This window comes from Squalius cephalus (assembly GCF_949319135.1).
Source record: "Squalius cephalus genome assembly, chromosome: 4".
Classification (NCBI taxonomy): Eukaryota; Metazoa; Chordata; class Actinopteri; order Cypriniformes; family Leuciscidae; genus Squalius; species Squalius cephalus.
This window is the reverse complement of record NC_137125.1, coordinates 35710624-35733776: the sequence shown is the minus strand read 5'-3', so window position 1 is coordinate 35733776 and position 23153 is coordinate 35710624. Positions and strand designations below refer to the sequence as shown.

Below are 23153 nucleotides of genomic sequence, written 5' to 3'. Positions count from 1 at the left end.
TAAAACTGTAAACATAATGAAATATGGACAATAAATGTTGTTTACTTATTTAAAGCTGTGCAGAAAATGTCACTCATGTCAGATGTCATGTCATCTCTAATGTCACTCACTCAATGTCACACAATTTGATGTCATTAAGACCAACATTATTTTAAAAAATGGATGCCACAGCATGACAGGCTTGAGAGCAGGGACACAGACAAATTAGTTTATTCTATATGTAAAGGACTTACAAAGAAAGAATTTTAATTTCATAAGCAATGTTGCAAAATGATCCAATTTTCTATGTACATGGCATACTGTCCATTATTTACAGCTGCATACGTACAATTTTATTCCATCCAGAATTTTTACAAAAAGTGCAATATATATATATATATATATATATATATATATATATATATATATATATATATATATATTGCACTTTTTGTAAAAATTCTGGATATATATATATAAATGACAAAATATGATGATGTGACCCACATGTATATCATAATGACATGACAAGCAGCTCCTAAGAAACAGGAAACAATGAGCTCACAATGACCTGACACTATAACAGTGATTCTACGTAACAATGTTCTGGTCTGAGGAAACACATTATCCATACATACAGTAGGCATGTTTTCTTTGAGTATAATATATTACTTTCTAGCTTATAGTTGTTGGATTGGATACTGCTTGAATGTTCTTTAAATGTGTGAATGATACAAATAAATGTATTAGATCCAGTAAAATATCTGAAAATGAAGGTGAAGTTGAACCTAATGTAGAAAGTCTGTAGATGAGTTCACAAACAGCATTTAATACTCTTATCAATAAATGTACAAGTGGCAGTTGTAACTTCACAAACACTCTATTACTTTGGTGCAACACACACATTTGACTTTGCAGTTGTTTTGGAACTTGACATTGTAGTCTCTTCAGATAGTAGTCTCCTGGTCTGGATTTTCATTGCATTTTACAATAGCTGAAGGGGCATTCATATTGCCATTAGAAACCCCACTGCCATCCTGTTCTGGAGCTTTTAACTGAGCCTTTAGTGCAAGCTTCTTTTCACGACGAGACAGTCTATTGTACATGACCCCCCACAACAGGTAGGATGAGGCATAAAGGCCGTAAATAAGACCCAAGAAAGAATTTCTGTAGGGCAAAAAAAGAGACCAGAATCTGTAGTTAGAAAATAAACATTTTGTACACTACTGGTCAAAAGTTTGGAATAATTATGTTTGTTTTTTAAATGTTTTTGAAGTCTGATGCTCACCAAGGCTGTATTTATTTGATTAAAATGTAGCTATAGCCAAAGGCATTGGAAGTGACAAAAAAAATTTGTTTGCAAAGTTTGCTTTTTCAGTGGTGATGATTCACAATGTTTCTAGATTATTGTGCAGAGTGATCAAATGGCCAAAAACATTAACTTTATCGCAAATTTTACTTTGGCCCTGGCACAAAATAACAAGCTAACATCATTTCACTAATCGTGTCATCAGAACATGGGAAAGTGAGAAAAAGTACTAGTCAGGTAAAACCACTCTGTCATTTGGATGGTGTCATGGTCTCACCAGGCTCCACTGTCTCACACACCCAATGCTCACTCTCACCTGAATACTGATGACCTGCACCTGTCCCTCCTAAGCATGCCAATCAGGACCTATATAAGAGCACAAACCTCACAGTCACACTTTGTCTGGTCTCCAACGTGGATTACTGACTCCTTACCTGTTATACTCACTTAACAATATTCCAAGTGATCTCCTTGTAAGACAGCTAATATCTACCTGTGATACTCCCGCTTTAGTAGCAGTCAATAGCTCTGAAACTTGGTAAAGAAACAAAGACTCTAGTTATTCTACATTTATCTGCTCATCTCGTTATTGTGCTCTTGTGTTACCAATGGTTACCTCCAAAAAAAGATGTGCAACCATCATTGCTTTGCATCAAAATATTGCCTCACATGCAAGGACATTGCTGCAAAGAATATTGCACCTGAAAGAACCATTTACCCGATCATCAAGAACTTCTAGGAGAGGTTCAACTGCAGTAAAGAAGGCTTCAGGATATCCCAGAGTTTCCAACAAGTGGCAGGACTGTCTCTGTCTAAAGACTCAGCTATTGAATTGTGTCGCCACCACCAGTGCAGAGCTTGCTCAATACCTTATTCAAGACTTTAGGACAATGGCCTTGTGTCAAGAAGGGCTGCAAAGGAGCCACTTCTCACCAAGAAAAACATCAAGGACAGATGGAATTCTGTAGGATTTACAAGGATTGGACGGCAGAAAACTGGGGCAAATTTATTTTCTCTGATGAAGCCCCCTTCCAACTGTTTGGGACATCTGGAAAATGGATTGTCCGGAGAAGAAAAGGTGAATGCTATCATGAGTCCTGCTTTCATATCAACAGTGAAGCATCGTGAGACCATCCATGTGTGGGTTGCTATTCATCCAAGGAAGTGAGCTTATGAAGAAGAAGGGACAGCTGACGGAGACGGCGATGATGGAGGTGAAAACCCAAGCGGTCCAGAAGAGCCGCTAAGACCAAGCGACAATGAAGGTTCAAGAGACTGAGGTAGAGCCACAACAACAAGCATCCAAGGTGGACCCAGGGTACAGGAGGATAGCGGCAGAGCCGGAGGGAAGGTGGAGCCCAATGGAGCCGAATGGGTGGAGGAACGAAGCGCAGCTGATGGCCCGGAAGTCCATGGCGAAGGCAGAGCGATGTCTGACCAAGGCAGAGCTGGAGGGACGAGGTAGCCCGGTGGAGCTGTAAAACCGATTGTCCCAGGTGGAGCCGAAGGAGTGAGGAGCCAATGTGGAGCCGAATGGTCGCTGAGCCGAGGTGGAGTGATGGGCTTGGCAGCTTGAGGTGGAGCCATGGGATCCTCTAGTCAAGGCGGAGCTGGTGACCGGAAGATCAGAGGCACATCCACGCAGCATAGTGAGGAGCAAAAGAGGAGCCGAGGAGCTGAAGGGAACCAGCAGAGGTGGGACAGATAGACTGTCTGGCTTTGGAAGAGGAGGCGGGAGAGGGAGGCTGGGCAGGATTTTTCATAAACACAGGAGACTTGGAGCTGGGCATGACCAGCGGAGACGCAGGAGAATTGGTGCTAAGCGGGAGCATCGGGGACGAGAGATTCAGGAAAGTATCTTCCTCCAAATCCTCATAATATAACTGTAGAGGCCAAACTCAGCATACCCTCAGTTGTGGGAGTGTGAACGGGGCTTTCCTCCATGTCCTCGTACACTACGAGCAGCCACGGACAATGTAGCCAGCTCGCATACCTGGTCTGACTTATTATCGAGCTCGGGCTCCAGGGCGATGGTCGGCTCAGTCACTCTCTTTGGCCTTAACATCGTGGCAGGCTCAGGCTCCCTGTCTGTGGTGGGCTCTGGCATAATGTCGTACAGAGTGGCTGGCTGGGCTCTGGGTCTCGCGTGGGGCTGGTGACGTCCTCTACAGATGGGCAGATGGTGAAAGCAGACCCACAGTTCACCAGCACCGACTCCACAAACCCCAGAGACCATCACCGGGCAAGTGTGGCTTGGTGCATTCGTATCATCTTGTAAGATAGAACACACACAGGGAGTGATCCAGGAAGTTAGTGAGGCACGCCACTTGTAAAAATTCTATTGTGTGGTCCTCGAGGGATTGCTGCTTCTGCTCTTTGGAGTCACACGAGATTTGGAGCTGGGCAGGGCCAGCAGAGACGCAGGAGACCATTCAAAAGTTTGGGGTAAGTAAGATTAAAAAAGAATCCTTTGATTCATCAAGGATGCAGTAAATTCTTCAAATGTGACAGTAAGGCATTTATAATGTTACAAAATATGGTAACACTTTATAATAAGTATATAGTAATAAAGTACTTAAAAATCATTAATACTAATTCATATTTAATATATTGTATTTTAATTTCTCCATCTTCCTGATCTAAAGTGAGAACTATTTACAGTTAATTAGTTGTTAAAAAAACATTAAAAAAACATAATTTAACTCTACATATGAGCTAAATAAACAATATTAATTTGGTTAATTACAGTGATAATGAATAACAAACTCAATATTCTAACAGTCTGTGGCTGTATTAAAGTGCACGTCGACAAGATGATGAATAAAGCGGACCTTAATAATAAACACAGGGGAAATACAAAACCACGTACTACATAGACGAGAACTGACAAGGGAATAAATATAACAGGAAACTTAAATACAAGATGAACACAGTGACTGACAGGTGTAAATAATACGTAATCAGACACAAACGAGGAGACAATCGTTAACCACTGAAACAGGAACTAAACAGAGTAGGCCAAACAGGAACTAACAAAACAGAATAACAAAATAGAAGTCCATAATCATGACAAATATTTTGTATATAGCCTATTAATATATTACCAATGTAGAGACAACAATTAACTATGAATTGACTATAAACTAATAGTTTGAAAATTATTTGTAAGTAATTTATTACTGTACAGTTATTATAAAGTGTTACCAAAGTTACTTTAAATTGTAATAACATTACAATATAACTGTTTTTACTGTATTTCTGATCAAATGTAGCCTCGGTGAGCACAAGAGAAGTTTTTCTTTCAAAAACATGAAGAAATCTTAATTATTCAAAGCTTTATATATAGACATCACTATCACATTAATATTTTATGACTGCAAACAGTCAAGATGGTGGTAATGAAAACACTATCATACACCTTTGGTGTTTTGCCACTTAAAAAGTTGTGACTATAAATTCCATGTGGTAACATACATGTTATTGGAAATGGACTTCAGATAACCTTTTACCTTACTTCAAACACCAATAAATAAGATAAAGCTATTAATTAATTGTACTGTAATTTCCTACTAGCTGCAAACAAATGGTTCACATTCATGGCAAGTTGCCATGTTTTCAGAAGGATCATAGGTTTTTTTCAAAAGGATAAGAAGTTGCACTGTTCCACTATTCCTGCTGTGCGGCAAATATTTCATGCTTGTCATGAAAGCTTTTCGTCAAATGAAATTTAAGGTCATATAATTTGTTCATTAATGTTATAATGCTTTCACCTTTTCCAGTAGTATTTGGAAAGATGACAACGATGACTGGTAGGCTAATTTCCCCAAAAGTGAAAAAACAGGGACTCAAAATTGTTTTTGCCAATGGCTGTGAGATTTGGGTCAAGTTATATTTTTGTCTGACCAATGAGACTAGGGGTCTATTTTAACGATCTGAAACGCAAGTATCAAGCGCGAAACGCAAGTAATTTTGTGGGCAGGTCTTGGGCGCTGTTGCTATTATACCAGCGGGATAAATGACTCTTGACTCTCCGACGCAAATCTAAAATGGGTTGGTCTGAAGTAGCTTCATTATTCATAGGTGTGGTTTGGGCGTAACGTGAAATAAACCAATCAGAGCGACATCTAACATTCCCTTTAAGAGCAGGCACGCTTGTTCTATGGTGGATTGCTATTATAATGGTGGATTTGCCAGGCGCGTCAGCAGCGGTTCACAGCCGAGGAGACCGACGTTCTCGTCAGGGCCGTAAAACACAGAGAAGTGACATTGGGTATGGAGAAACCCACCCAAATTAACTTCAGTTAAACAGGCGTATGATAATTTGGGTAAATGTGTAAGCTAGATTTATGCTTTTATAATAAACTGTCTCTATCTATCTCTATCTATCTATCTATTGTAATAATGTATGATTTGCAAAAATGAAAACTGCTGCTTCTGTGTAGATGAGAGAATCAAAGTGTATGCGCGTTGTGCACACGCTACATTGATTATGGCCAAGCATGCGCCCTTAAAATAGCATATGAATATCATGCGCAACGCGCCACTGACTTTAGACTAGGTTTTTCCTGGTCAGTGGCGGAATTGTTTTCTAAACCTGCAAAATAGCATCAGGGAACGTTTGCGCCGGAACACGCCTCCTCTTTGCGCTGAACCGCCCCGGGGAGCGCAAGTGTATTTCCTAGTTTACTGACGTGCGTCTGTGGAGGGAAACGTCCGCTGTGTGCGGGTGCAAAATAGGAATGATACATGCGTCAGTGTACAAAGTAAATTGCACTGGGTGCAAGATAGGGCCCAAGGAGTGTTTTGAAAGCATATTAGCAAGAATTATGATATTTACAAGTTTGTTTCAAGGTGATAGTGGTGCAGAAATTTCACATTCACCTTTAAGGAAGACTTGGTTTAATTTTTATCTGTTCAACTTCTTAAAACAGTGTAAGTTTCCAGTACTAACCTGAAGGCGCCTGTTTCGTAGATACGACACGCTCCTTTCCCTCCACAATGTTTTGTGCCCCATTTCAGACAAGTCCTGTCAATCAAGGCTCCGAAATAAATTGTAGGGGGAATGCCACCTAGAAAAGTTTCTCAGATCAGCTGAAGATACTGTATTTCTGATGTTTTACAATCTTGCGTTAAGAACAAAAAAATAAATAAAAAATCCTCTTACCCAGTGTCCGAACAACCAACGTGTGCATACCAAGAGCAAAAGATTTCAGTTCTGGTTTTATGGATCTAAGAAAAGGTCAATCATGAGGACATTTATTATCATTAAAAAAAAATCTGTATTATCTGTATGCATGTATGTATGGAAAGAACAGGGAGGAATATCTAACAGGGTGGAATAGGCTAAGATAAAATTCAACTTGAAAAAGGTATGTTTGCTATGATACACATTATGTATTTTTAAGGAAATGTTGGTGTTACTTCAATCTCGTTAGTCTACCTGTTAACCCTGTTATTCCTTTTCACGTACTGTGAAAAGGAATAACAGGGTTTACAGGTAGACTAACCTGTCATGCATTATAATAACTAAAATTGGGTTAAAACTCTTACAGGAACATACTTATGAAAAAGTTAGAACAATCAAATTAAAGGATTACGTTTTGTAACAGTAATGTTTATGTTTCCTAAGGCGACTTATTTTTGTCTTTGTGCCCTTTAATGAGGATGAAAAGGCACCACGAAGGACCCACATATTGCATTGTACAGTTTCCCTCAAATACATTCATGTCTCTCAAATGAGTGTGTTTTGTAGCACTGTTGGGAACATTTGTTACCTGAGCAGAATAATGTAACTTGGTGTTGCCCCACAAGCTGAGAGAAAGGCACCAATGACTGATACCCCCATGTAGAACTTAAACATGTAGTCACAATCATTCTTTCGAGGACACTGGCCCAGCACTGCTGACATATTTGCATAGGGGAAAGACGACTCTCCAATACAGGTGCAGTTGTGGAATACCTTTGAAAAGAATGAGACTATGTTAGCAAATGCAATACCAGCCAATGCAGTGGGGTCCAAACATCTTGGAATTTTTCCATTAATGTCTGTAATGAAGTTTAAACAAATATGTAACACCAATTCTGGGACACTAATCAAATGTAAATAAACCATGTTCACTTGTTTGTACAAAAGATCAGCTTCTTCCACTGAGGCTCACAACTTGCTCTTTGGAACATTCTTACATCATGCTGGCATAACATGGATAATCGGGTTTACATAAACTAGTCCATGCTGGAGCGAGTTTAACTGGCAAATGGGGGACATACTTAACCCTTTGGGGTATTGACTCAGTTGGGAGTCACACTTGTGTTGTTCATGGTCAAAAGTGACTGAACACCTGAAATGTAACTTTTTTTTATGTTCAGTAAAATCTATATTTTTATTTTTATTTTGTATTTTGAGAGAGTTTCATTGTACTTAGTAATATTTATGCAATAATTATGATACTATTTTCCCCATTGGAAAAAAGAAAAAGAAAAAAAAATAATATTTTGTATTAATTTTCAATTAAAGCTATATTTCATGTTAAAATAGGCACAACTTTTAAAATAATTTTTTTAAAGGTATATTATTGCTATCTGGTGGGAGTAAAAAAAAAAAAAAAAACGTATATAATGCCATGGTGTAACCACTAGATTCATATATGACTATATAAAAAAGCATACAAATTCTCTAGTTGATTTTAGACATAAATACTTATTTTGATTATTTGATCTTCTGGTTGTGGATTTAGATATATATTCAGACATTCTTGAAGACTACTTTTTGTCAAGGTTTTTGTTTTTGAAATCTTGAAGTGTCAGTTTTTAAATTAATTTTACTAACCAGAGAAATGCATTTTCTTACACATACTGTAACATCAAAATTCAATACAAATGTAACAAAAATTAACAATATTTTTTTTATATATATATCAGAGCTTAATCAACCTGATTTTAACCTCTTATTTGAGTATTCTGGTTGATTTTGCCATATTGTAACAGCTACAGTGTCTATTTTTCTCTCTTGATATTTTAGGGTGTCACCCTTTCATTGTTTGTGCACTTTTTTTTCTGCATTGTTGCTGATTTGTAGATTGTACACACAAAAAATTCTCTGTATTTTTGTAATTTTGCCTATTTCCCATTCATTGTCTATGGCAGTCATTTTTTACCGCGAACAACAAGAGTGTGATTATTCTTTTTTTTACAACCATTAAGGGTTTTTGAATTGAAGCCCACAATTTTTATTAAAACATTTTTTTTTTAAATATTGTCGTCACATAGAAATTTTTTTTTGGTCTAAAATGACCATACAACAACAGAGGGTTAATACCAAAACATTACAGATTTGCTAAATAAAATCAGTTTCAAAAGTGGTCTTAGACTTTTGGACCCCATGGTCTAAAAATAAATGCAAGTTTAGGAGTTCACAATATTTCACAACTAGGTTTTAGTTTTAGTTAACTATAATGATCCTTGTTCATGGTCTATGATTCGATCAAATCATCATGGCTAAAATCTGTTTCACAAAGAAATGTATCACATGACAGCAGTTTCATGTCGTTTCTAATTGATTGTTTACTCAAATGTGTTAGTACAGATGTTGTTTACTATCACAATAACACCCCAGACAGCAACATAGTGTCGGACCAGATCCGGGTACATGTTGATTCAACGCGTACCAGATGTGGGCCGGATCTGGGCCTACACTATGTTGCTGTCTGGGGGACACACAAATAAAATTGGTATAAAAGTATAGAGGTCTATGGCCAAAACAGATTCAGCAACAGGCATGTAGTTATCTGGAAAAGTGTGAATAGCTTACCATCTCCTTGCCAACCCCAGTAGAGGTTTGGCAGCCAGCGAGGCAGGGGGAGACATAGGTCACGCCATTGCTTGCGCATATCGGATCCCAGTGCTTGAGAGAGCAGGAGCAACCAATGTTACACTGAGAGAGTAGTGTGTTCGTCTGGTAGGACACCTCTGGAGCCCTATTAGAAATAAACAGAATGATAAAACCACTTAAAATTCAATATAGTTGTACTTATGGACTTAAAAATGATTCTCGTCTTACAAAAAAACGAATTATTGTTCAAAGACCGCAAAAGCCAATTAAATGCCTCAAAAATGTTGTTTTCTTAATCTTACTTAAACTTTTGATTTGATCAGAGGAAATTCTAAAAGAAATGGCACCAAAAGAAGTTAATGTCAAAATGGCTACTTTTTTTTTTTTTTCGCATAAGAAATCTGGGCCTCTGAGACCTAAATAGGACATGAGGGTTAAAATACACCATTCATCAATTCCATTGACCAATCAAAGCTGCCACAGAAAAAGATGATCACCAACACAATGAACTGTAGGACTATTTCTGGAGTGTTTACCCTTGATACGACACTGTAAGTCCAGCCACTTGTGAGTTGTCACACTGCAGGAAATACTGAATGATCAGCGAAATGAAAGCCATAATAGAGGCACCAATGCAGATCTTGGCAGCTCCGAGAACATTCAGTTTGAACTTCTTCATTATAAACCCTCCAGTGATGATTCCAAAGGCCACAGCTGGTAGATTCATAATGCCTGAAAAGATGATTTAAGATTGTTATACATGCATTTCAGTTGAGTCCTCAAACTTATAACACAGTTCCTTTTCGAAAGGGAACTCGCACTGCGTCCTCTAGGGGTCGCTATGAGGAACGCCTGTATGGCATGTCCAGTGTCTGAGGAATGAGTCTAAATACGACAATGAACATGACATTGGCAGGCGGCAGCCTATGACATCACCACTGGTATAAAAGGGCACCTGTGCAATACGTCATCCTCTTCTTGTCTTCAGGATCCGTTCTGTTTGAATGTGTCTAAACGAAGATGACCATGCTAAAGCTCTTTAGGAAGTGTGTACATCCGTGTCAGCGTTTCTGACATTTGATGACATACGATATATGCATTGTTTGCATGGGTGATTAGCATGCACGCTCAGTCCTCTAGAGGGCAGTTTGCTTGCATTGTGAGCGCTGCTCAATGAAGAAACCTGGGCTTACTAAGTAGCAGGCTCTCAGTGAGCCTCCTTAGTTACTGCATTCAGGTTCTCCACATTCAGAGCTCTGCTCTCTTAAGTACAGTCAGGTAGTTAGGCTTTCTGTGAGCCTCCTTGACTGTTTATTTATGGAAGTAGTCTTTTGCTCCTCTCACTTGAGAGTCGTTAGGCTAAAGCTCTACCAGGCAGTAGTGCTGAGTTGTTAGGCTCTCCCTGAGCCTCCTTGGTCACTGCCTTTACGTGGAGCGTTATCAGGCCTCTTCTTGCCATAGAGAGTTGCTTTATAGAGGTCTCCGCTTCTCAGAGCTACGCCCGGATAGCGATGTCAAGTGGATAGGCTGTCTGTGAGCCTCCTTGTAGCAGTCACATGTGTAGGCCATAGTTAAGCCTCCTTTCACTTTGGAGAGTCTTTACGCTGAGGCCTCCGCCCATGGGGCTCGACCAGGCAGTACTGCCTTTACATGGAGCATTGTCAGGTCTCCTCTTGCTTTAGAGAGTCGTGTTATAGAGGTAGTTAGGCTCTCTGTGAGCAAGTAGTTAGGCTCTCTGTGAGCCTACTTGTAAGCTGTCATGGCTGTAGGACGTAGTTAGGCCTCCTCTCATTTTGGAGAGTCTTTATGTTGAGGCCCCTGCTCCTAGAGGTCGGCTAGCGGTAATGTATTATGCTAGGTCGTTAGGCTTTCTTGGAGCCTCCTTGGCTACTGACCTCAGTGAGAGTCTTCATATTGAGGCCTCCACTCTGTGGAGCTTCACGGGCCAGCTAGACTGAGTTTAGCTCTTTTGAGCTTTCTCTGTACTGCCTTTGAGTTAAAGTGTTGCCGACCTCCACTCTTAAGGGTTGTTTGATAGAGGTTCTGGGCAACATACACAAGACCCATCTTGGTCCCAGCTTTAACCCAGCCAACATTTGTATGTGGGGCCCATGTGGTTTTGAAATGGGCTGAAAAATGGGTTCTATATGGGATTGTCTCCGTCTTCCTTAATGGCCCCATGTTAATTGCCCAGATGGATTTCATGCAGGATTGCACTTGCTACTAGGTGGGACCCAAGTGGGCAACATGCACAAGACCCATCTCGGTCCCAGCTTGAACGAGACATGTCCCTTTGCCATGCTTTCAGTATTCCTGCAGATGTCTCCTTGAAGTGGATGATGTATTGCACAGATGCCCTTTTATACCAGTGGTGACTTCATAGGCTACTGCCTGCCAATTTCAAGTTCATTGTCGTGTTTAGAGTCATACTTGAGATATATATATATATATATATATATATATATATATATATATATATATATATATATATATATATAAAAGATAGGGATGGATTATTGTTGATGTGTCAACATCAGCTAGATTTTGTGAAAGTGTTTTTTTTACATATAAATAAGAGGGACACAATTGGCCTCACTATGTGTTTTTATATGGAAATTAATATTTAAGAGGCTTAAACAAAGTCAGTTAATGTAAAATAAATGTAAACCCACCTATCAAAAATATGGCCCTTGATGGTGATTGACCATAAGTTTGCTCCATGAACTTTGGTTTGAATGTGATCATTCCTATGAAACCATTGACTTGCACAAAAGCAGTGCCCAGCAGGAGCAGGTAAATCTGGTTGCTGAAGAGTTTCTTCAGTGCTGGCAGAAAATCTAAAAACATCAAGAAGCTTTACACAAGAGTCATGTATGCTCAATGTCTCAAAGATATCCTAGTAACAAACATATTGCAAAATATATTTTAATGAAATGCACACCTTTAGCCAGAGCTGCCATGGAAACCGGAGCAGGTTTGTTGGGAGGAGTACTGTGTTTGTTGTTGTCAGGAATGAAGCGGTCCTGCTCGCCCTCAAGAACATTCGACTTTTTCTCAGTTTCAGTCTCACCCTGCTTAAGAAGAGACCTGGGGAGGAACCAAAAGGGAATTCCAGCCAGTAGCATCACTCCACCAGTTATCAAAAAACCCAGCCACCAGGCGCCAACCCAACGTGAGTCTTTGTGGTTGATGGTGATGATATCTTCAGAAAAAACAAAACAGACATGGACATTTTGTTCACAAATCAGGCAGTTTATAGTTTGAAATCCAAATGAACAGGATGACCGAAGACCCTTTATGTCAGAGGGTAACTAACTTAGTCAGCCAGTAAGTAATTATATAGAAGACTAGTTGAATTTTACTCATAACACACTGTGAATGTGTCATATGCATATCATGAAGTCATGTCATTCATTAACATCACATAAGAACACTGACTTCATGTATAATACTGCATGCAGGGTTATGATCTGGAATCCTCTTGAGCAAACAGAGTGCTTTTTAAAGTTAACCTTCTGAACCAACTGACCAAGTGACCTAACCAATCGATTAGACTAAAGTACAAACATTTCCTTTTCACATTATTTGCATGCAACAAGCAACTATGACACAGTAAAACTGAAGGTACAAGTGCTAGTTTGTATGTCAAACGCCTTTCAGAAAGGTTGCTGGGAGTTTTTTTTAGAAATGTGCAGAAAATTAGTCAGTTTTGTCAGTTTTGGTCAGTTTGATTTTTTGCAGTGCCATAAATAATTTAAACATGATTAAAACATGTAAAATATTAAGGTGTTCAAAGAATATATACTATACTGTACAAAGTAAAAATTGCCAATTGGGTAATAGAAATAAAAATAGATAAGTTTTAGCATGAATTTTTTGTACAAACACATTTTAGGGATATTGTAATGAAAATAACATTATTATATTATATTATATTATATTATATTATATTATATTATATTATATTATATTATATTATATTATATTATATTATATTATATTATATTTAAATAAAACATTTATTTAGATTTTTTTATTGACAAAAAATGTAATTTAATGTATAAAATAATTTTCTATGTTTTATATATTTTCTTCCCATATTTTATAACCATGACAAGTTCTTAAATCACCAATTTGGCCTCGATATAGTCATATGTAAGATCAGTTTAGATCAAAGAGCCATTATCAGTTCCAGTCTTTGTTGGCTGAACAGGTGAATACCAGCATCTGATTGTTTACAGTTTGAAAGAGCAGTGTTACCTAAGTCCACTGCTCCGATGTCCACATAGAGCTTGGCACAGAAAGATCCTAACATGAATCCAAACATGGGCCCCATTATTCCCACCGTCTGTATGAGAGCTGAAGAAAACAAGACCTCAATTAGAACAAAAATGCTGATTCACACTGACATCGTCTTAATCAGAGAAAGAGCAGGAGGGTGATGTTTATCACATGTCAAGAAAATGTTGAGAACCCATTATATTTCACTCCTTCCCTCAACATCCCACCCCTATCCCCCTCCAAATGAAATTTTTGCCTGACATTTTCATAACATTTCATAAATCAAGCACAGTACGCTATTAAAATAAGGAACAATTGTCTTGAAAAGTTTCAATTGCGTAATTGAGTGAAATCTTATGGGGTTGCTTTGTAACTAGCAGGATGTTAATAGGCTTAAATGTATGACAGAATTGGCAATATAATACTCAAAACCGGCAATCAATCATACCCAGGTAAAAAGCAGTGTTTTCCTGCTTCGAAAAGTCATCTAGGTAAGACAACCCAAGAGGCATGACGGGTGTCTCCCCCACCCCACGAAGCATGTTCCCGAGAAAGACGTAGAGCCACATGGAGGAACTGGTTGCTTTCTCACACTCTGAGGGAACAAAAACACCACAAATGAACAACTACACACAAGACGCTGCTAATATAACTCAAAGCATCTCAATGAAAGATCAAAGTCTAAGTATCAATTACATAAAAAAACGATCAATTTCAACATATTGGGCCTCCAACAGGTCAGAGTTCAAAAATACAAAGCTAGATAAGCAATCTAGAGTGGTAGGTCAATGTTGGTAGTACATTCATATTACAAGCCAAACATGAAAACTGATTTTACAGCTCCACTTTCCCAACTTATGTCTGGTATCTTCTCAGAATAACTGTTCTTTCATAAGAATGTGGATGCCAGTATTAGGTTGAATGTCTGGCTCATATTTCTGTTACTTAAATAAAATGTAATGCAATTTTTATAGGATTTTTGGAAGAAGAAACTTAAATGGAGAGGCTTGATCTTATCAACGAACTTTGTGAAGGAACTTAATATCTTATCGCAGGTCTGTGTCAGGTTCAAGCTCGAACAACTTACCTGCTTGAACTTCCATTGTGTGAATTTCATTAGCTTGTGAATGACTCCTATTGGTTAAGCATGGTAGAATACTCTCTGTCCCATTGGAGGCAGAAAGATGTGTAATTGTTGTCTCGTATTTGTACCTGTGGAATATAAACACACGTTTGACACATACTACCAGTATTTACTTGATTCCAGACATGTGAACTTGCTAATACAAATACAGTAACCGAAGTGGGTTTAGTTGATCTGCATTTCTAAAAACCCTGCATTGTCAAATGTTAAAATATGTTTATCCACGTAAACTTACAGTCCTTGGAATAAATGTGGTGATGCGGTTATGAAGGATCCTATGGCCATGAGTAAACATCCAGCTCCTATCAGTCGTGGTCTATGTAGTTGAGCGCCAAAGTAACTCACAAAAGCTATTACAATCAGATTACCTGAAAAGAACAACAATTGGTTATCCTGTTAAAATCACTACTCATTTTATATTCCCCAAGAGAGAAATATATTGCAAATTTACTCGCATTTACACAATAGACTTAAGGCCCCGATATATTCACGGCGAAGTTCTTTTTCGTTCTTCGCTTAGGGGTAAAACAAAGTTCGAAATACGTGAGCAACTATATACTGTTATCGAACATCTGACGCCGTCCTCACTGCTGAGAACGACGGTTAGATTAATCGAGCGCAGCGTTAGTTCAGACAGGCCACGTAGGCATAGGCCGCGATCAGCTGACGCGATCAGCTGTCAAATCGCTCCAACCACTACCATTTTCCTATATATATAGGAATATATATACGTGGCATTACTGCTCGGGAAACATGCTCAAACTGCTCGCAACTCTGCCGCCCTCCAACTATAAGTATCAAGCATACTTCCGTGCACCTTCTGGTTGTTGTCTTCTTTGTTTCAGATTACCAAGGCTACCAAGTCCTAGCGTCACGGACATCATCGCCAAGAGACACTCATCCTCATGGCCAAGCTACAGTATAGATGTCCCGGATTTCACTGCTACATCTACATGTTAAAACTGTTGCTTATAGACATTACTAAACTGTCTTAAATATGTATATCACTCAAGCTGATGGTTCTATGAAGGGTTAATGCTAAAGCTCGGTATGTCATAAATTATTGAGCAAGAACCCCCATAAGGAACCATACCTCCAAAGATAAAGTGTGTTCAATAAACTCAAGTAACTTGCCAAAGTGGTCTCGTCTGAAATATGCAAATATGTGCTGCGCGCTTTCCTCTCAATAACAAAATAAACACAACACAATTGAGAAAACAGCAAGCATTTTTTTTTATCAGAAAAGCTTCTGATCATAGCAACAATATATTTGCACAAGCTCTGCAATTCAGCAGTCTAGTAAAGTCACTTCACGTTTATTTTATACAATACATTGGCTAAAATCAAGTAGCTTTACCGTATTAAACATGAAAAACATTATCAGTGTTTCATTTCATCAGTGTCTCATTTCATCAGAAGTACGACTTCATTTTTTCACTCGTGGGCGTCTGACCTCGATGGACTGAACCGGAGAAATGAACCAGAGAAGATTTCCATGTGAAAGAAGGCGGAGCCTATTATGTAATCGCCACGGACCAATGGTAGTACAAAGGCGTTTTAAGTCCAGCCAGAAGCGAACTCTTCCAGAAAGTTTGCTTTGGCAAGCTGTTTCAAACTCCCAAAACGAACTCCAAACAAAGTTAGTTTTGGCATAATTTTGTTTCAAAATGACGTCACATCAGTTCATTCTTTGATTTCGCTTAAATATACTGGGGTCTTAATTAAACAGTGTGGCACTAATACAATGTCCATAAAAAGTATTTGGAGACTTAAGCATCACTTAAAAATGTTTCAGTGTCACTATATTAGATATTCATATTCAGAAATTCACTAAAACCACGTGGTTAAAAGCGGTTTTAAAAGACAATAGTAAACATAAACAGTCATTTTAAATCAGTCATTTAAAAACACTAGTTTAAATCAGTTCAGTGTTGATTCAGTTTACTTCAACATCTACGTAAAGTTGGAATGAGTAAATTATGGAATGAGTGCAAGCAGCTCTGGAGAAAACGGTGATAAATTCGTATGAATTTGTACATTGTGATTTAAATGGAAACGTAAGATTTTTATAAAAACATAAGCATCAAGATTCACCCCCAACCCCACACCTAAACCTATGGGGAGTAAGACAACTGTACGAAAACTCTCGAATTAATTCATACATATCAGTCACCAGTTCGCCAAAATAGTTATGAATTAACATGACAGTTTTTTTGTTATATGAAGGTATTTGTTTATAGCATTCTGCTACACAAACATATGTAATTTTGATTCTCACCAATTTCAAAACTTCCGTCAATGAATCCAATCAGCGAGCTGGGAATGTCAAAGCGTCTCTCAATCTGTGTGATGGAGCTCTTCATGTAGCTGCCCTGAAACGCTTTGGCAAAGAACACAAAGCACATGGCAGCCAAAAACATCTGAAAAAGAAAAACACAAGATTTAACACTTTATTTTACGGTGCCCTTGATACAAAGTAATTACTTAATTAATTACTTAGTAATAGACTTTGTAATAACATGTAACAAAATGTACTTAACATGTTACTAAGTTATGGAACAGCCTGTACTTACAGATTGTAATTACGCACATGTAATAGGCAGCTACAGTTACACATGTGTAACAAACCGAGTCTGTTACATACGTGTTACGGACTTGGTACACTGTAATTATGTAAGAAAGTACTTAGTATAACACAATGTAACAACAAGTACTTAAATATGTTAGGCTATTAAGGTCTGCAGTTACACATGGTAAATGTGTATGTTCTGTAGCATTACTTGTATGTAACATAAAATAAAGTGTATCAAGATTGTACTTAAGTGCACTTCCTGTGTATCTACATATGTTATCCATCTGAATTAACCCACTAGTTCATAGCTTAAATACATGCATTAGCTTCCTAATTACATTGCAATTACAAAATATTACACAGGTATAAGCTACGTAAAATAAAGTGTATCAAGAATGTACTTAAGTGTACTTTGTGTATACATACCTTATCCATCTCTGCCTTACTTTGATTTAACTCACTAGTTCACAGCTTAAATGCATGCAGTAGCTTCCTAATTACATTGCAATTACACATGTATAAGCTACGTAAAATAAAGTGCATCAAGAATGTACTTAAGTGTACTTTGTGTATACATACCTTATCCATCTCTGCCTTAGTTTGATTTTACTCACTAGTTCACAGCTTAAATACATGCAGTAGTTTCCTAATTACATTGTAATTACATAATATTACACAGGGATGAGCTACGTAAAATAAAGTGTATCAAGAATGTACTTAAGTGTACTTTGTGTATACATACCTTATCCATCTCTGCCTTAGTTTGATTTATCTTACTAGTTCACAGCTTAAATGCATGCAGTAGTTTCCTAATTACATTGTAATTACATAATATTACACAGGGATAAGCTACGTAAAATAAAGTGTATCAAGAATGTACTTAAGTGTACTTTGTGTATACATACCTTATCCATCTCTGCCTTAGTTTGATTTAACTTACTAGTTCACAGCTAAAATGCATGCAGTAGTTTCCTAATTACATTGCAATTACATAATATTACACAGGGATAAGCTACGTAAAATAAAGTGTATCAAGAATGTACTTAAGTGTAATTCATGTGTATCTATAAACCTTATCCAACTCGGCTTGTTACACATGTGTAACAGTAGCTGCCTATTACATGTAATTACAATCTGTAAGTACAGGCTGTTCCATAACTTAGTTACATGTTAATTACATTTTGTTACATGTTATTACAACGTCTATTACTAAGTACCTAATTAAGTAATTACTCTGTATCAAGGGCACCGTAAAATAAAGTGTTACCCAAGATTTTTTAGAAAACAAAAGCATAACAGTCCACCCCTAACCCTAACTTTAAAACTGACTGTATGTGGGGCAGTGAGCAGATGGTATAACAAATGAATGAGATTGTACCAGTTTGCCAAAACAGAATAAAAAAAAAAAAAAAAAAATTGTGCAAATTCTGAAAAGTGCACCCGAAAACAAGCCTGACCAGCTATGTCCAATGCATTTTTCAAATGTCATTGAATTCACAGAGCTGTCTACAAAACATACAATCACTTACAAATTGCCCATTAAAAATAAATAATAACTTTGATAATGACCCACAAAAAAAGTGCTGTTTTGGAACACATGTATTTTGTAGGTCATGTCATATATGTGCATTCAATAACATATTGACATGGCAGTGACACATTACATATTGAGAGTTCACAGAAATTTAACCCACATTTTGATGACTAGTAAAACTAGTTTCTGCAAATTGTAAGTTCATGTTGCACGAGTTAACCATTAAAAACCATTACACTAATCATAAACTGCCACCAAAACTCTGTCTCTGCCCCAAACATTGACCTTCTAGAGGGACTAATTTCTTAGTTTAGTATTTCCTAGTAGAGTATTGCTTGGGAATTGAAAGTTTCCCATGCACTGTTTGAGTAACATTTTAATTATTTTGCAGTTTGGGTCTAAAAATGAATAATTTACAAACCTGTATGACTTTCTGACTTTCTTCTAAAAAAACTTATTTGGTTATACTTTATTTGGTAACACTTTATTTTACAATGTCCTTGTTACACGTTACATGCAGTTATTGTAGTAATAACTATAAATTATGCATAATTACATGCAACTAATCCTAAACCAAACTCTCATCTTAACCCTAACCCTACAGTAAGAATATGTAGTTCATTTTTATTACTCTGCACTTAAATGTATAATTACACTGTAATACTGACACCTTAAAAATAAAGTGTAACTCTTTATTTTAAGGTGTCCTTGTTAAACTGTAATTATACATGTAGGTATACTGAGTAATATTAATTATCTAGATGTATACTTAGGGTTAGGATTAGGGAAGTTTTTTTTTTTTTTTTTTTTTTTACATGTATGCATAATTTATAGTTAGTAACTACATGTGACGGGTAACAAGGACACTATAAAATAAAGTGTTACCTATTTTGGACCTCATTGACTGTCACTGCGTAGGAACAGTCTTTTAAAATATCTTCTTTTGTTTTCCACAGAAGAAAGAAAGTCAAACAGATTTGGAATGATACAAAGGTGAGTTATATTTTAGGGTAAATGTGATGTCTCTGGATGTCCATTGACTGTTTTTGATGGTGATGAATTGAATTCAATACAGTGGCCATAAAAAGTGATTGCACATTGAAGCCTCACTTGCTTGTTGTAAACAAATGGTCATGTGATTTTTAGTCAAGTTAAGTAATCTTCATTTACAAAGTGCTTCATACAAAATGGATTGTTTCAAAGCAGCTTCCTTGATAAGAGGAAAATAATGATTCAATGATGCAAACAGAATTTAATTCCGCTGTAAAGCAGCTCTTAAAGACAATAGTAAACGATCATTATTCAGTTGAAATCAGTTCAGTGTTGATTCAGCTTACTTCATCAACTTTGTTAAGTTCATCAAATATGAGTACAATGAGCTCTGGAGAAAACAGTAATGTCATCATGTCAGCTCAGTTCAGTTCTCATGCAATAGTGTCAGTGCATTGGCCCCAACTAAGCGAGCCAAAACTAAGCAAGCCAAAAGGCGACAGTGGCATCAGTGGATATATGAAGTCAGTTCAAGTCAGTCAAGTTCACACAGGTGTCTTAAAGGGATAGTTTAGGCACCTAAAATAAAATAAAAATGTCATGTTGTGAACAAAAAATGAACAACGAAGTTGTTCCAAATTTGTACGAGTTTCACAAAAGAAGATATTTTGAAGAATCTTGGTAACCAGACAGTTGATGGACCCCATTGACTTCCATAGTATTTATTTATTTGTTCCTATGAAGGCAAGAACTGATAAGACTTTAAAATGTGTACCTTGAAATGCAATGTAAGTCGCTTTGGATAAAAGCGTCTGCCAAATGCATAAATGTAAATGTAATGAAGGATAATGGCTACCGTCAACTGTCTGGTTACCAACATTCTTCAAAATATCTTATTTTGTGTTCAACAGAAGAGAGAAACTCATACAGGTTTGAAACAAAATGAGGATGAGTAAATGATGAATGATGAATTTCAATTTTTGGGTGAACTATCCCTTTAACAGAACAACCACAGGTTATTAACTATGAACATGGTCCACTTAAGTTTGAAAACCAGAAAGTGTCCAAATACTTTCTGTCAATATAAATATGCAATGTTCACTAAATGCTATTTCATTTTTTTTTAAAGATTTGCTCGGAAAATGTCCTAATGCTATTTTTATTTTTTTTAAATTCCACTTGGTTGATTTTTAAAAAAATCATTATTACTGCATGTCTGTGTGTGAATTAAGTGTTCAAATTTCTTTTTGGGGCTACAATAAAAAATCTCAGAAGACGAACTGAAAGTATGCAGAGAAAGTCAAGTAAGTTGTTGATGGGATTAAATGGGCTGTTTCATGTCTTTGATCATAATGGGTCAATGCAATCAGGAAGTTCCAAAGCAGAAGAAAATTAATGAAAATTACCTTTAATTTGGAGCAGCATGGCTCTCGTGCCGTCTTCTGTTCCACGCTCATGATGCCCTGGAAGCAAACGATATGAATGAAAGATGACAGAACAGTGTAGAGCGTGTTAACACCAGGACCATTATGTCCAGCATCATGTTATTGTCGTGCAAAAACAGCATTTTTTTTTTCAGGGTCCATTGTTCGGGGTAAGAAAACATCATCTGAGGGAAAAGACCCCTGAGGGTGGAGCTGAGAGTGGATTCAGAAATTGCACCACATTTCCTGCCAGAGGAAGGGTGTTTGAAAAAATCAAAGTTTTCAAGAATCATGGACAGCAGGACAAACTTTGTTGATGTTGGTTTGATGCTTAAGACAATGAAACGTGTTATGAGGAATATTTAAAAAAATAAATTGCTTGACGCTGCTAGCAAAAAAGAAAAAAAAAAGGAATTAGTTAAGCTGACTAGTTGTCACAAGTGGTTGCAAATCTAAATTATTATAAGGTTTAGAGTCAAAAGTCTAATAAATGCTCAGTTTAGAGGTTTGTACTGTACATTCACCAGTTTTATCCTCTAAACTTATATGCAAAGATATATTTTTTACAATGTTCACCAAAACAATGCATACCTTTTAAATTCTACTGTTATGTTGTACAACAGTTAAACTCTTTATTTATTTATTTTATGAAAATCATATAATAAGCTGTTTAATGGCAGATTGCTATTGAGACCCCATAGTGTGACAAGCTTTTATAGACGTGTTACAAAATTCACAGATTCACAAAAAAAGTGGCAAACAGCTCTGGTCATGCAGTGTGTATAATATAATAGAACAAAATGCATAATCACTTCAGATAAATTGGTAGCACTTTATAGTAAAGTATCATCTGTTAACATATTTGTAATTTAGGTAACACTTTACAACCGTAATTTATTAATTGTATTAACATGAAAAAACAATGAGCTGTTTGTTACAGTATTTATTCATCTATGATAATGTTAGTTAATACATATACAGTCATTCATTGTGCATTACTTCGTGTAACAAATATAACTTTTGATTTTAATGTACAGTAGTTCACATTTGAAGTGGATCAAAACCTTTCATCAAAGTTACACATGAATTTTGAACAAAACCCGTTCTTGTCTTAGGACAACTTTGATTAACTTTTTTGATCCACTTGAAATGTTGTCTACTGTATTAGTAAATGTTGAAATTAATTAAGTAATGAAACTTAATTTAAAGTGTTAAATATAAATCAGCTCTGCAAACAGGATTTTTTTTTTTTTTATAAACAACAAGAAATCAATCAGGCTTATAGTAAAGACAGTAAGAGATACAGAGATCATATGTACCTGTGCTGTTGCCGGTGTCCCTCGGTGGACGGATAGAGGACTCTGACACTTTGTTCACAGGTAAGGCCTTGTCACGCAATGTTATAACATTTCATCTAATAAGTAACCAAACAATCATGTCCATTTGCTAATCTTGTCAACAGACCACTTCTCTACAAGTGAGAGGGGGCTGGGGTTTCTCAGAGTTACAAGGGGGCACAGCAGACCAACGCTGTCTCATAACGCTTGGACAAACATAGATGGGACGCTTCAGTCTAAAGTCACTGTTGCTGGAAGTAGTGAGGCTTTCACTCAAATGCCTGTACTGTCAAATGACCCTTCACTTCAATTTAAATACTCTATATGTTTGATAAGAATACTGCAGGTCCAGAAGTCCATCAAAATATCAATGTTTATCAATAATAATTAGCATTATTATAAGAATAATAAAACAGTATATTGATTATTATGTTAAAGTTCATTAGAACTAGAAATAAGCAAAGTAGTTAATCAAACAAATAAAAAATACAAAATTGTATTAATCTCTCTGAGTATTTGGCGTAGTAATGGATATGACAATGTATATGTACAGTATTTGGTCTTGGTGGAATAAATACACTGCTATGCTGTTGCTGTTGCTTATCGCGGCTGCAGAGCAAGTACAGGACTTGCTACTGCCAATTCATACACCACACACTGCTGTGAGCAAGTAAGACATGCTGCTGCTGTACAATATAGTGTACATGAGTTACCCGTAGCAGATCTATACAGGTGGAGCTGGGGAGGAGGAGGGT

At 37.0% G+C, this 23153-nt stretch overlaps 1 protein-coding gene across 1 annotated transcript; it reads right to left on the bottom strand.

The window, feature by feature from the left end:
* Positions 1-188: 188 nt before the first annotated feature.
* Positions 189-22681, bottom strand: slco1d1 (solute carrier organic anion transporter family, member 1D1). Its single transcript, XM_079868539.1, has 15 exons — positions 22381-22681; positions 21044-21100; positions 16820-16961; positions 14777-14909; positions 14485-14609; positions 13846-13992; positions 13377-13475; positions 12058-12318; positions 11789-11953; positions 9653-9848; positions 9096-9261; positions 7063-7247; positions 6453-6517; positions 6240-6357; positions 189-1146 (listed from the first exon to the last, which is right to left on the bottom strand). The coding sequence occupies exons 2-15, from the start codon at positions 21092-21094 to the stop codon at positions 927-929; spliced, it is 2073 nt and encodes a 690-aa protein (XP_079724665.1). The 5' UTR covers positions 21095-21100; positions 22381-22681; the 3' UTR covers positions 189-926.
* Positions 22682-23153: the final 472 nt, after the last annotated feature.

What these genes read in the sequence shown, in the direction of transcription:
- slco1d1 (XM_079868539.1), bottom strand. Translation starts at nt 21,094, where the DNA reads ATGAGCGTGGAACAGAAGACGGCACGAGAGCCATGCTGCTCCAAATTA. An exon ending in CACAATGGAAGTTCAAGCAG is followed by an intron (nt 13,993 to 14,484) that starts GTAAGTTGTTCG and finishes TTGTTCCCTCAG; the next exon opens with AGTGTGAGAAAGCAACCAGT. An exon ending in CTGGGGTTGGCAAGGAGATG is followed by an intron (nt 7,248 to 9,095) that starts GTAAGCTATTCA and finishes TTCTTTTCAAAG; the next exon opens with GTATTCCACAACTGCACCTG.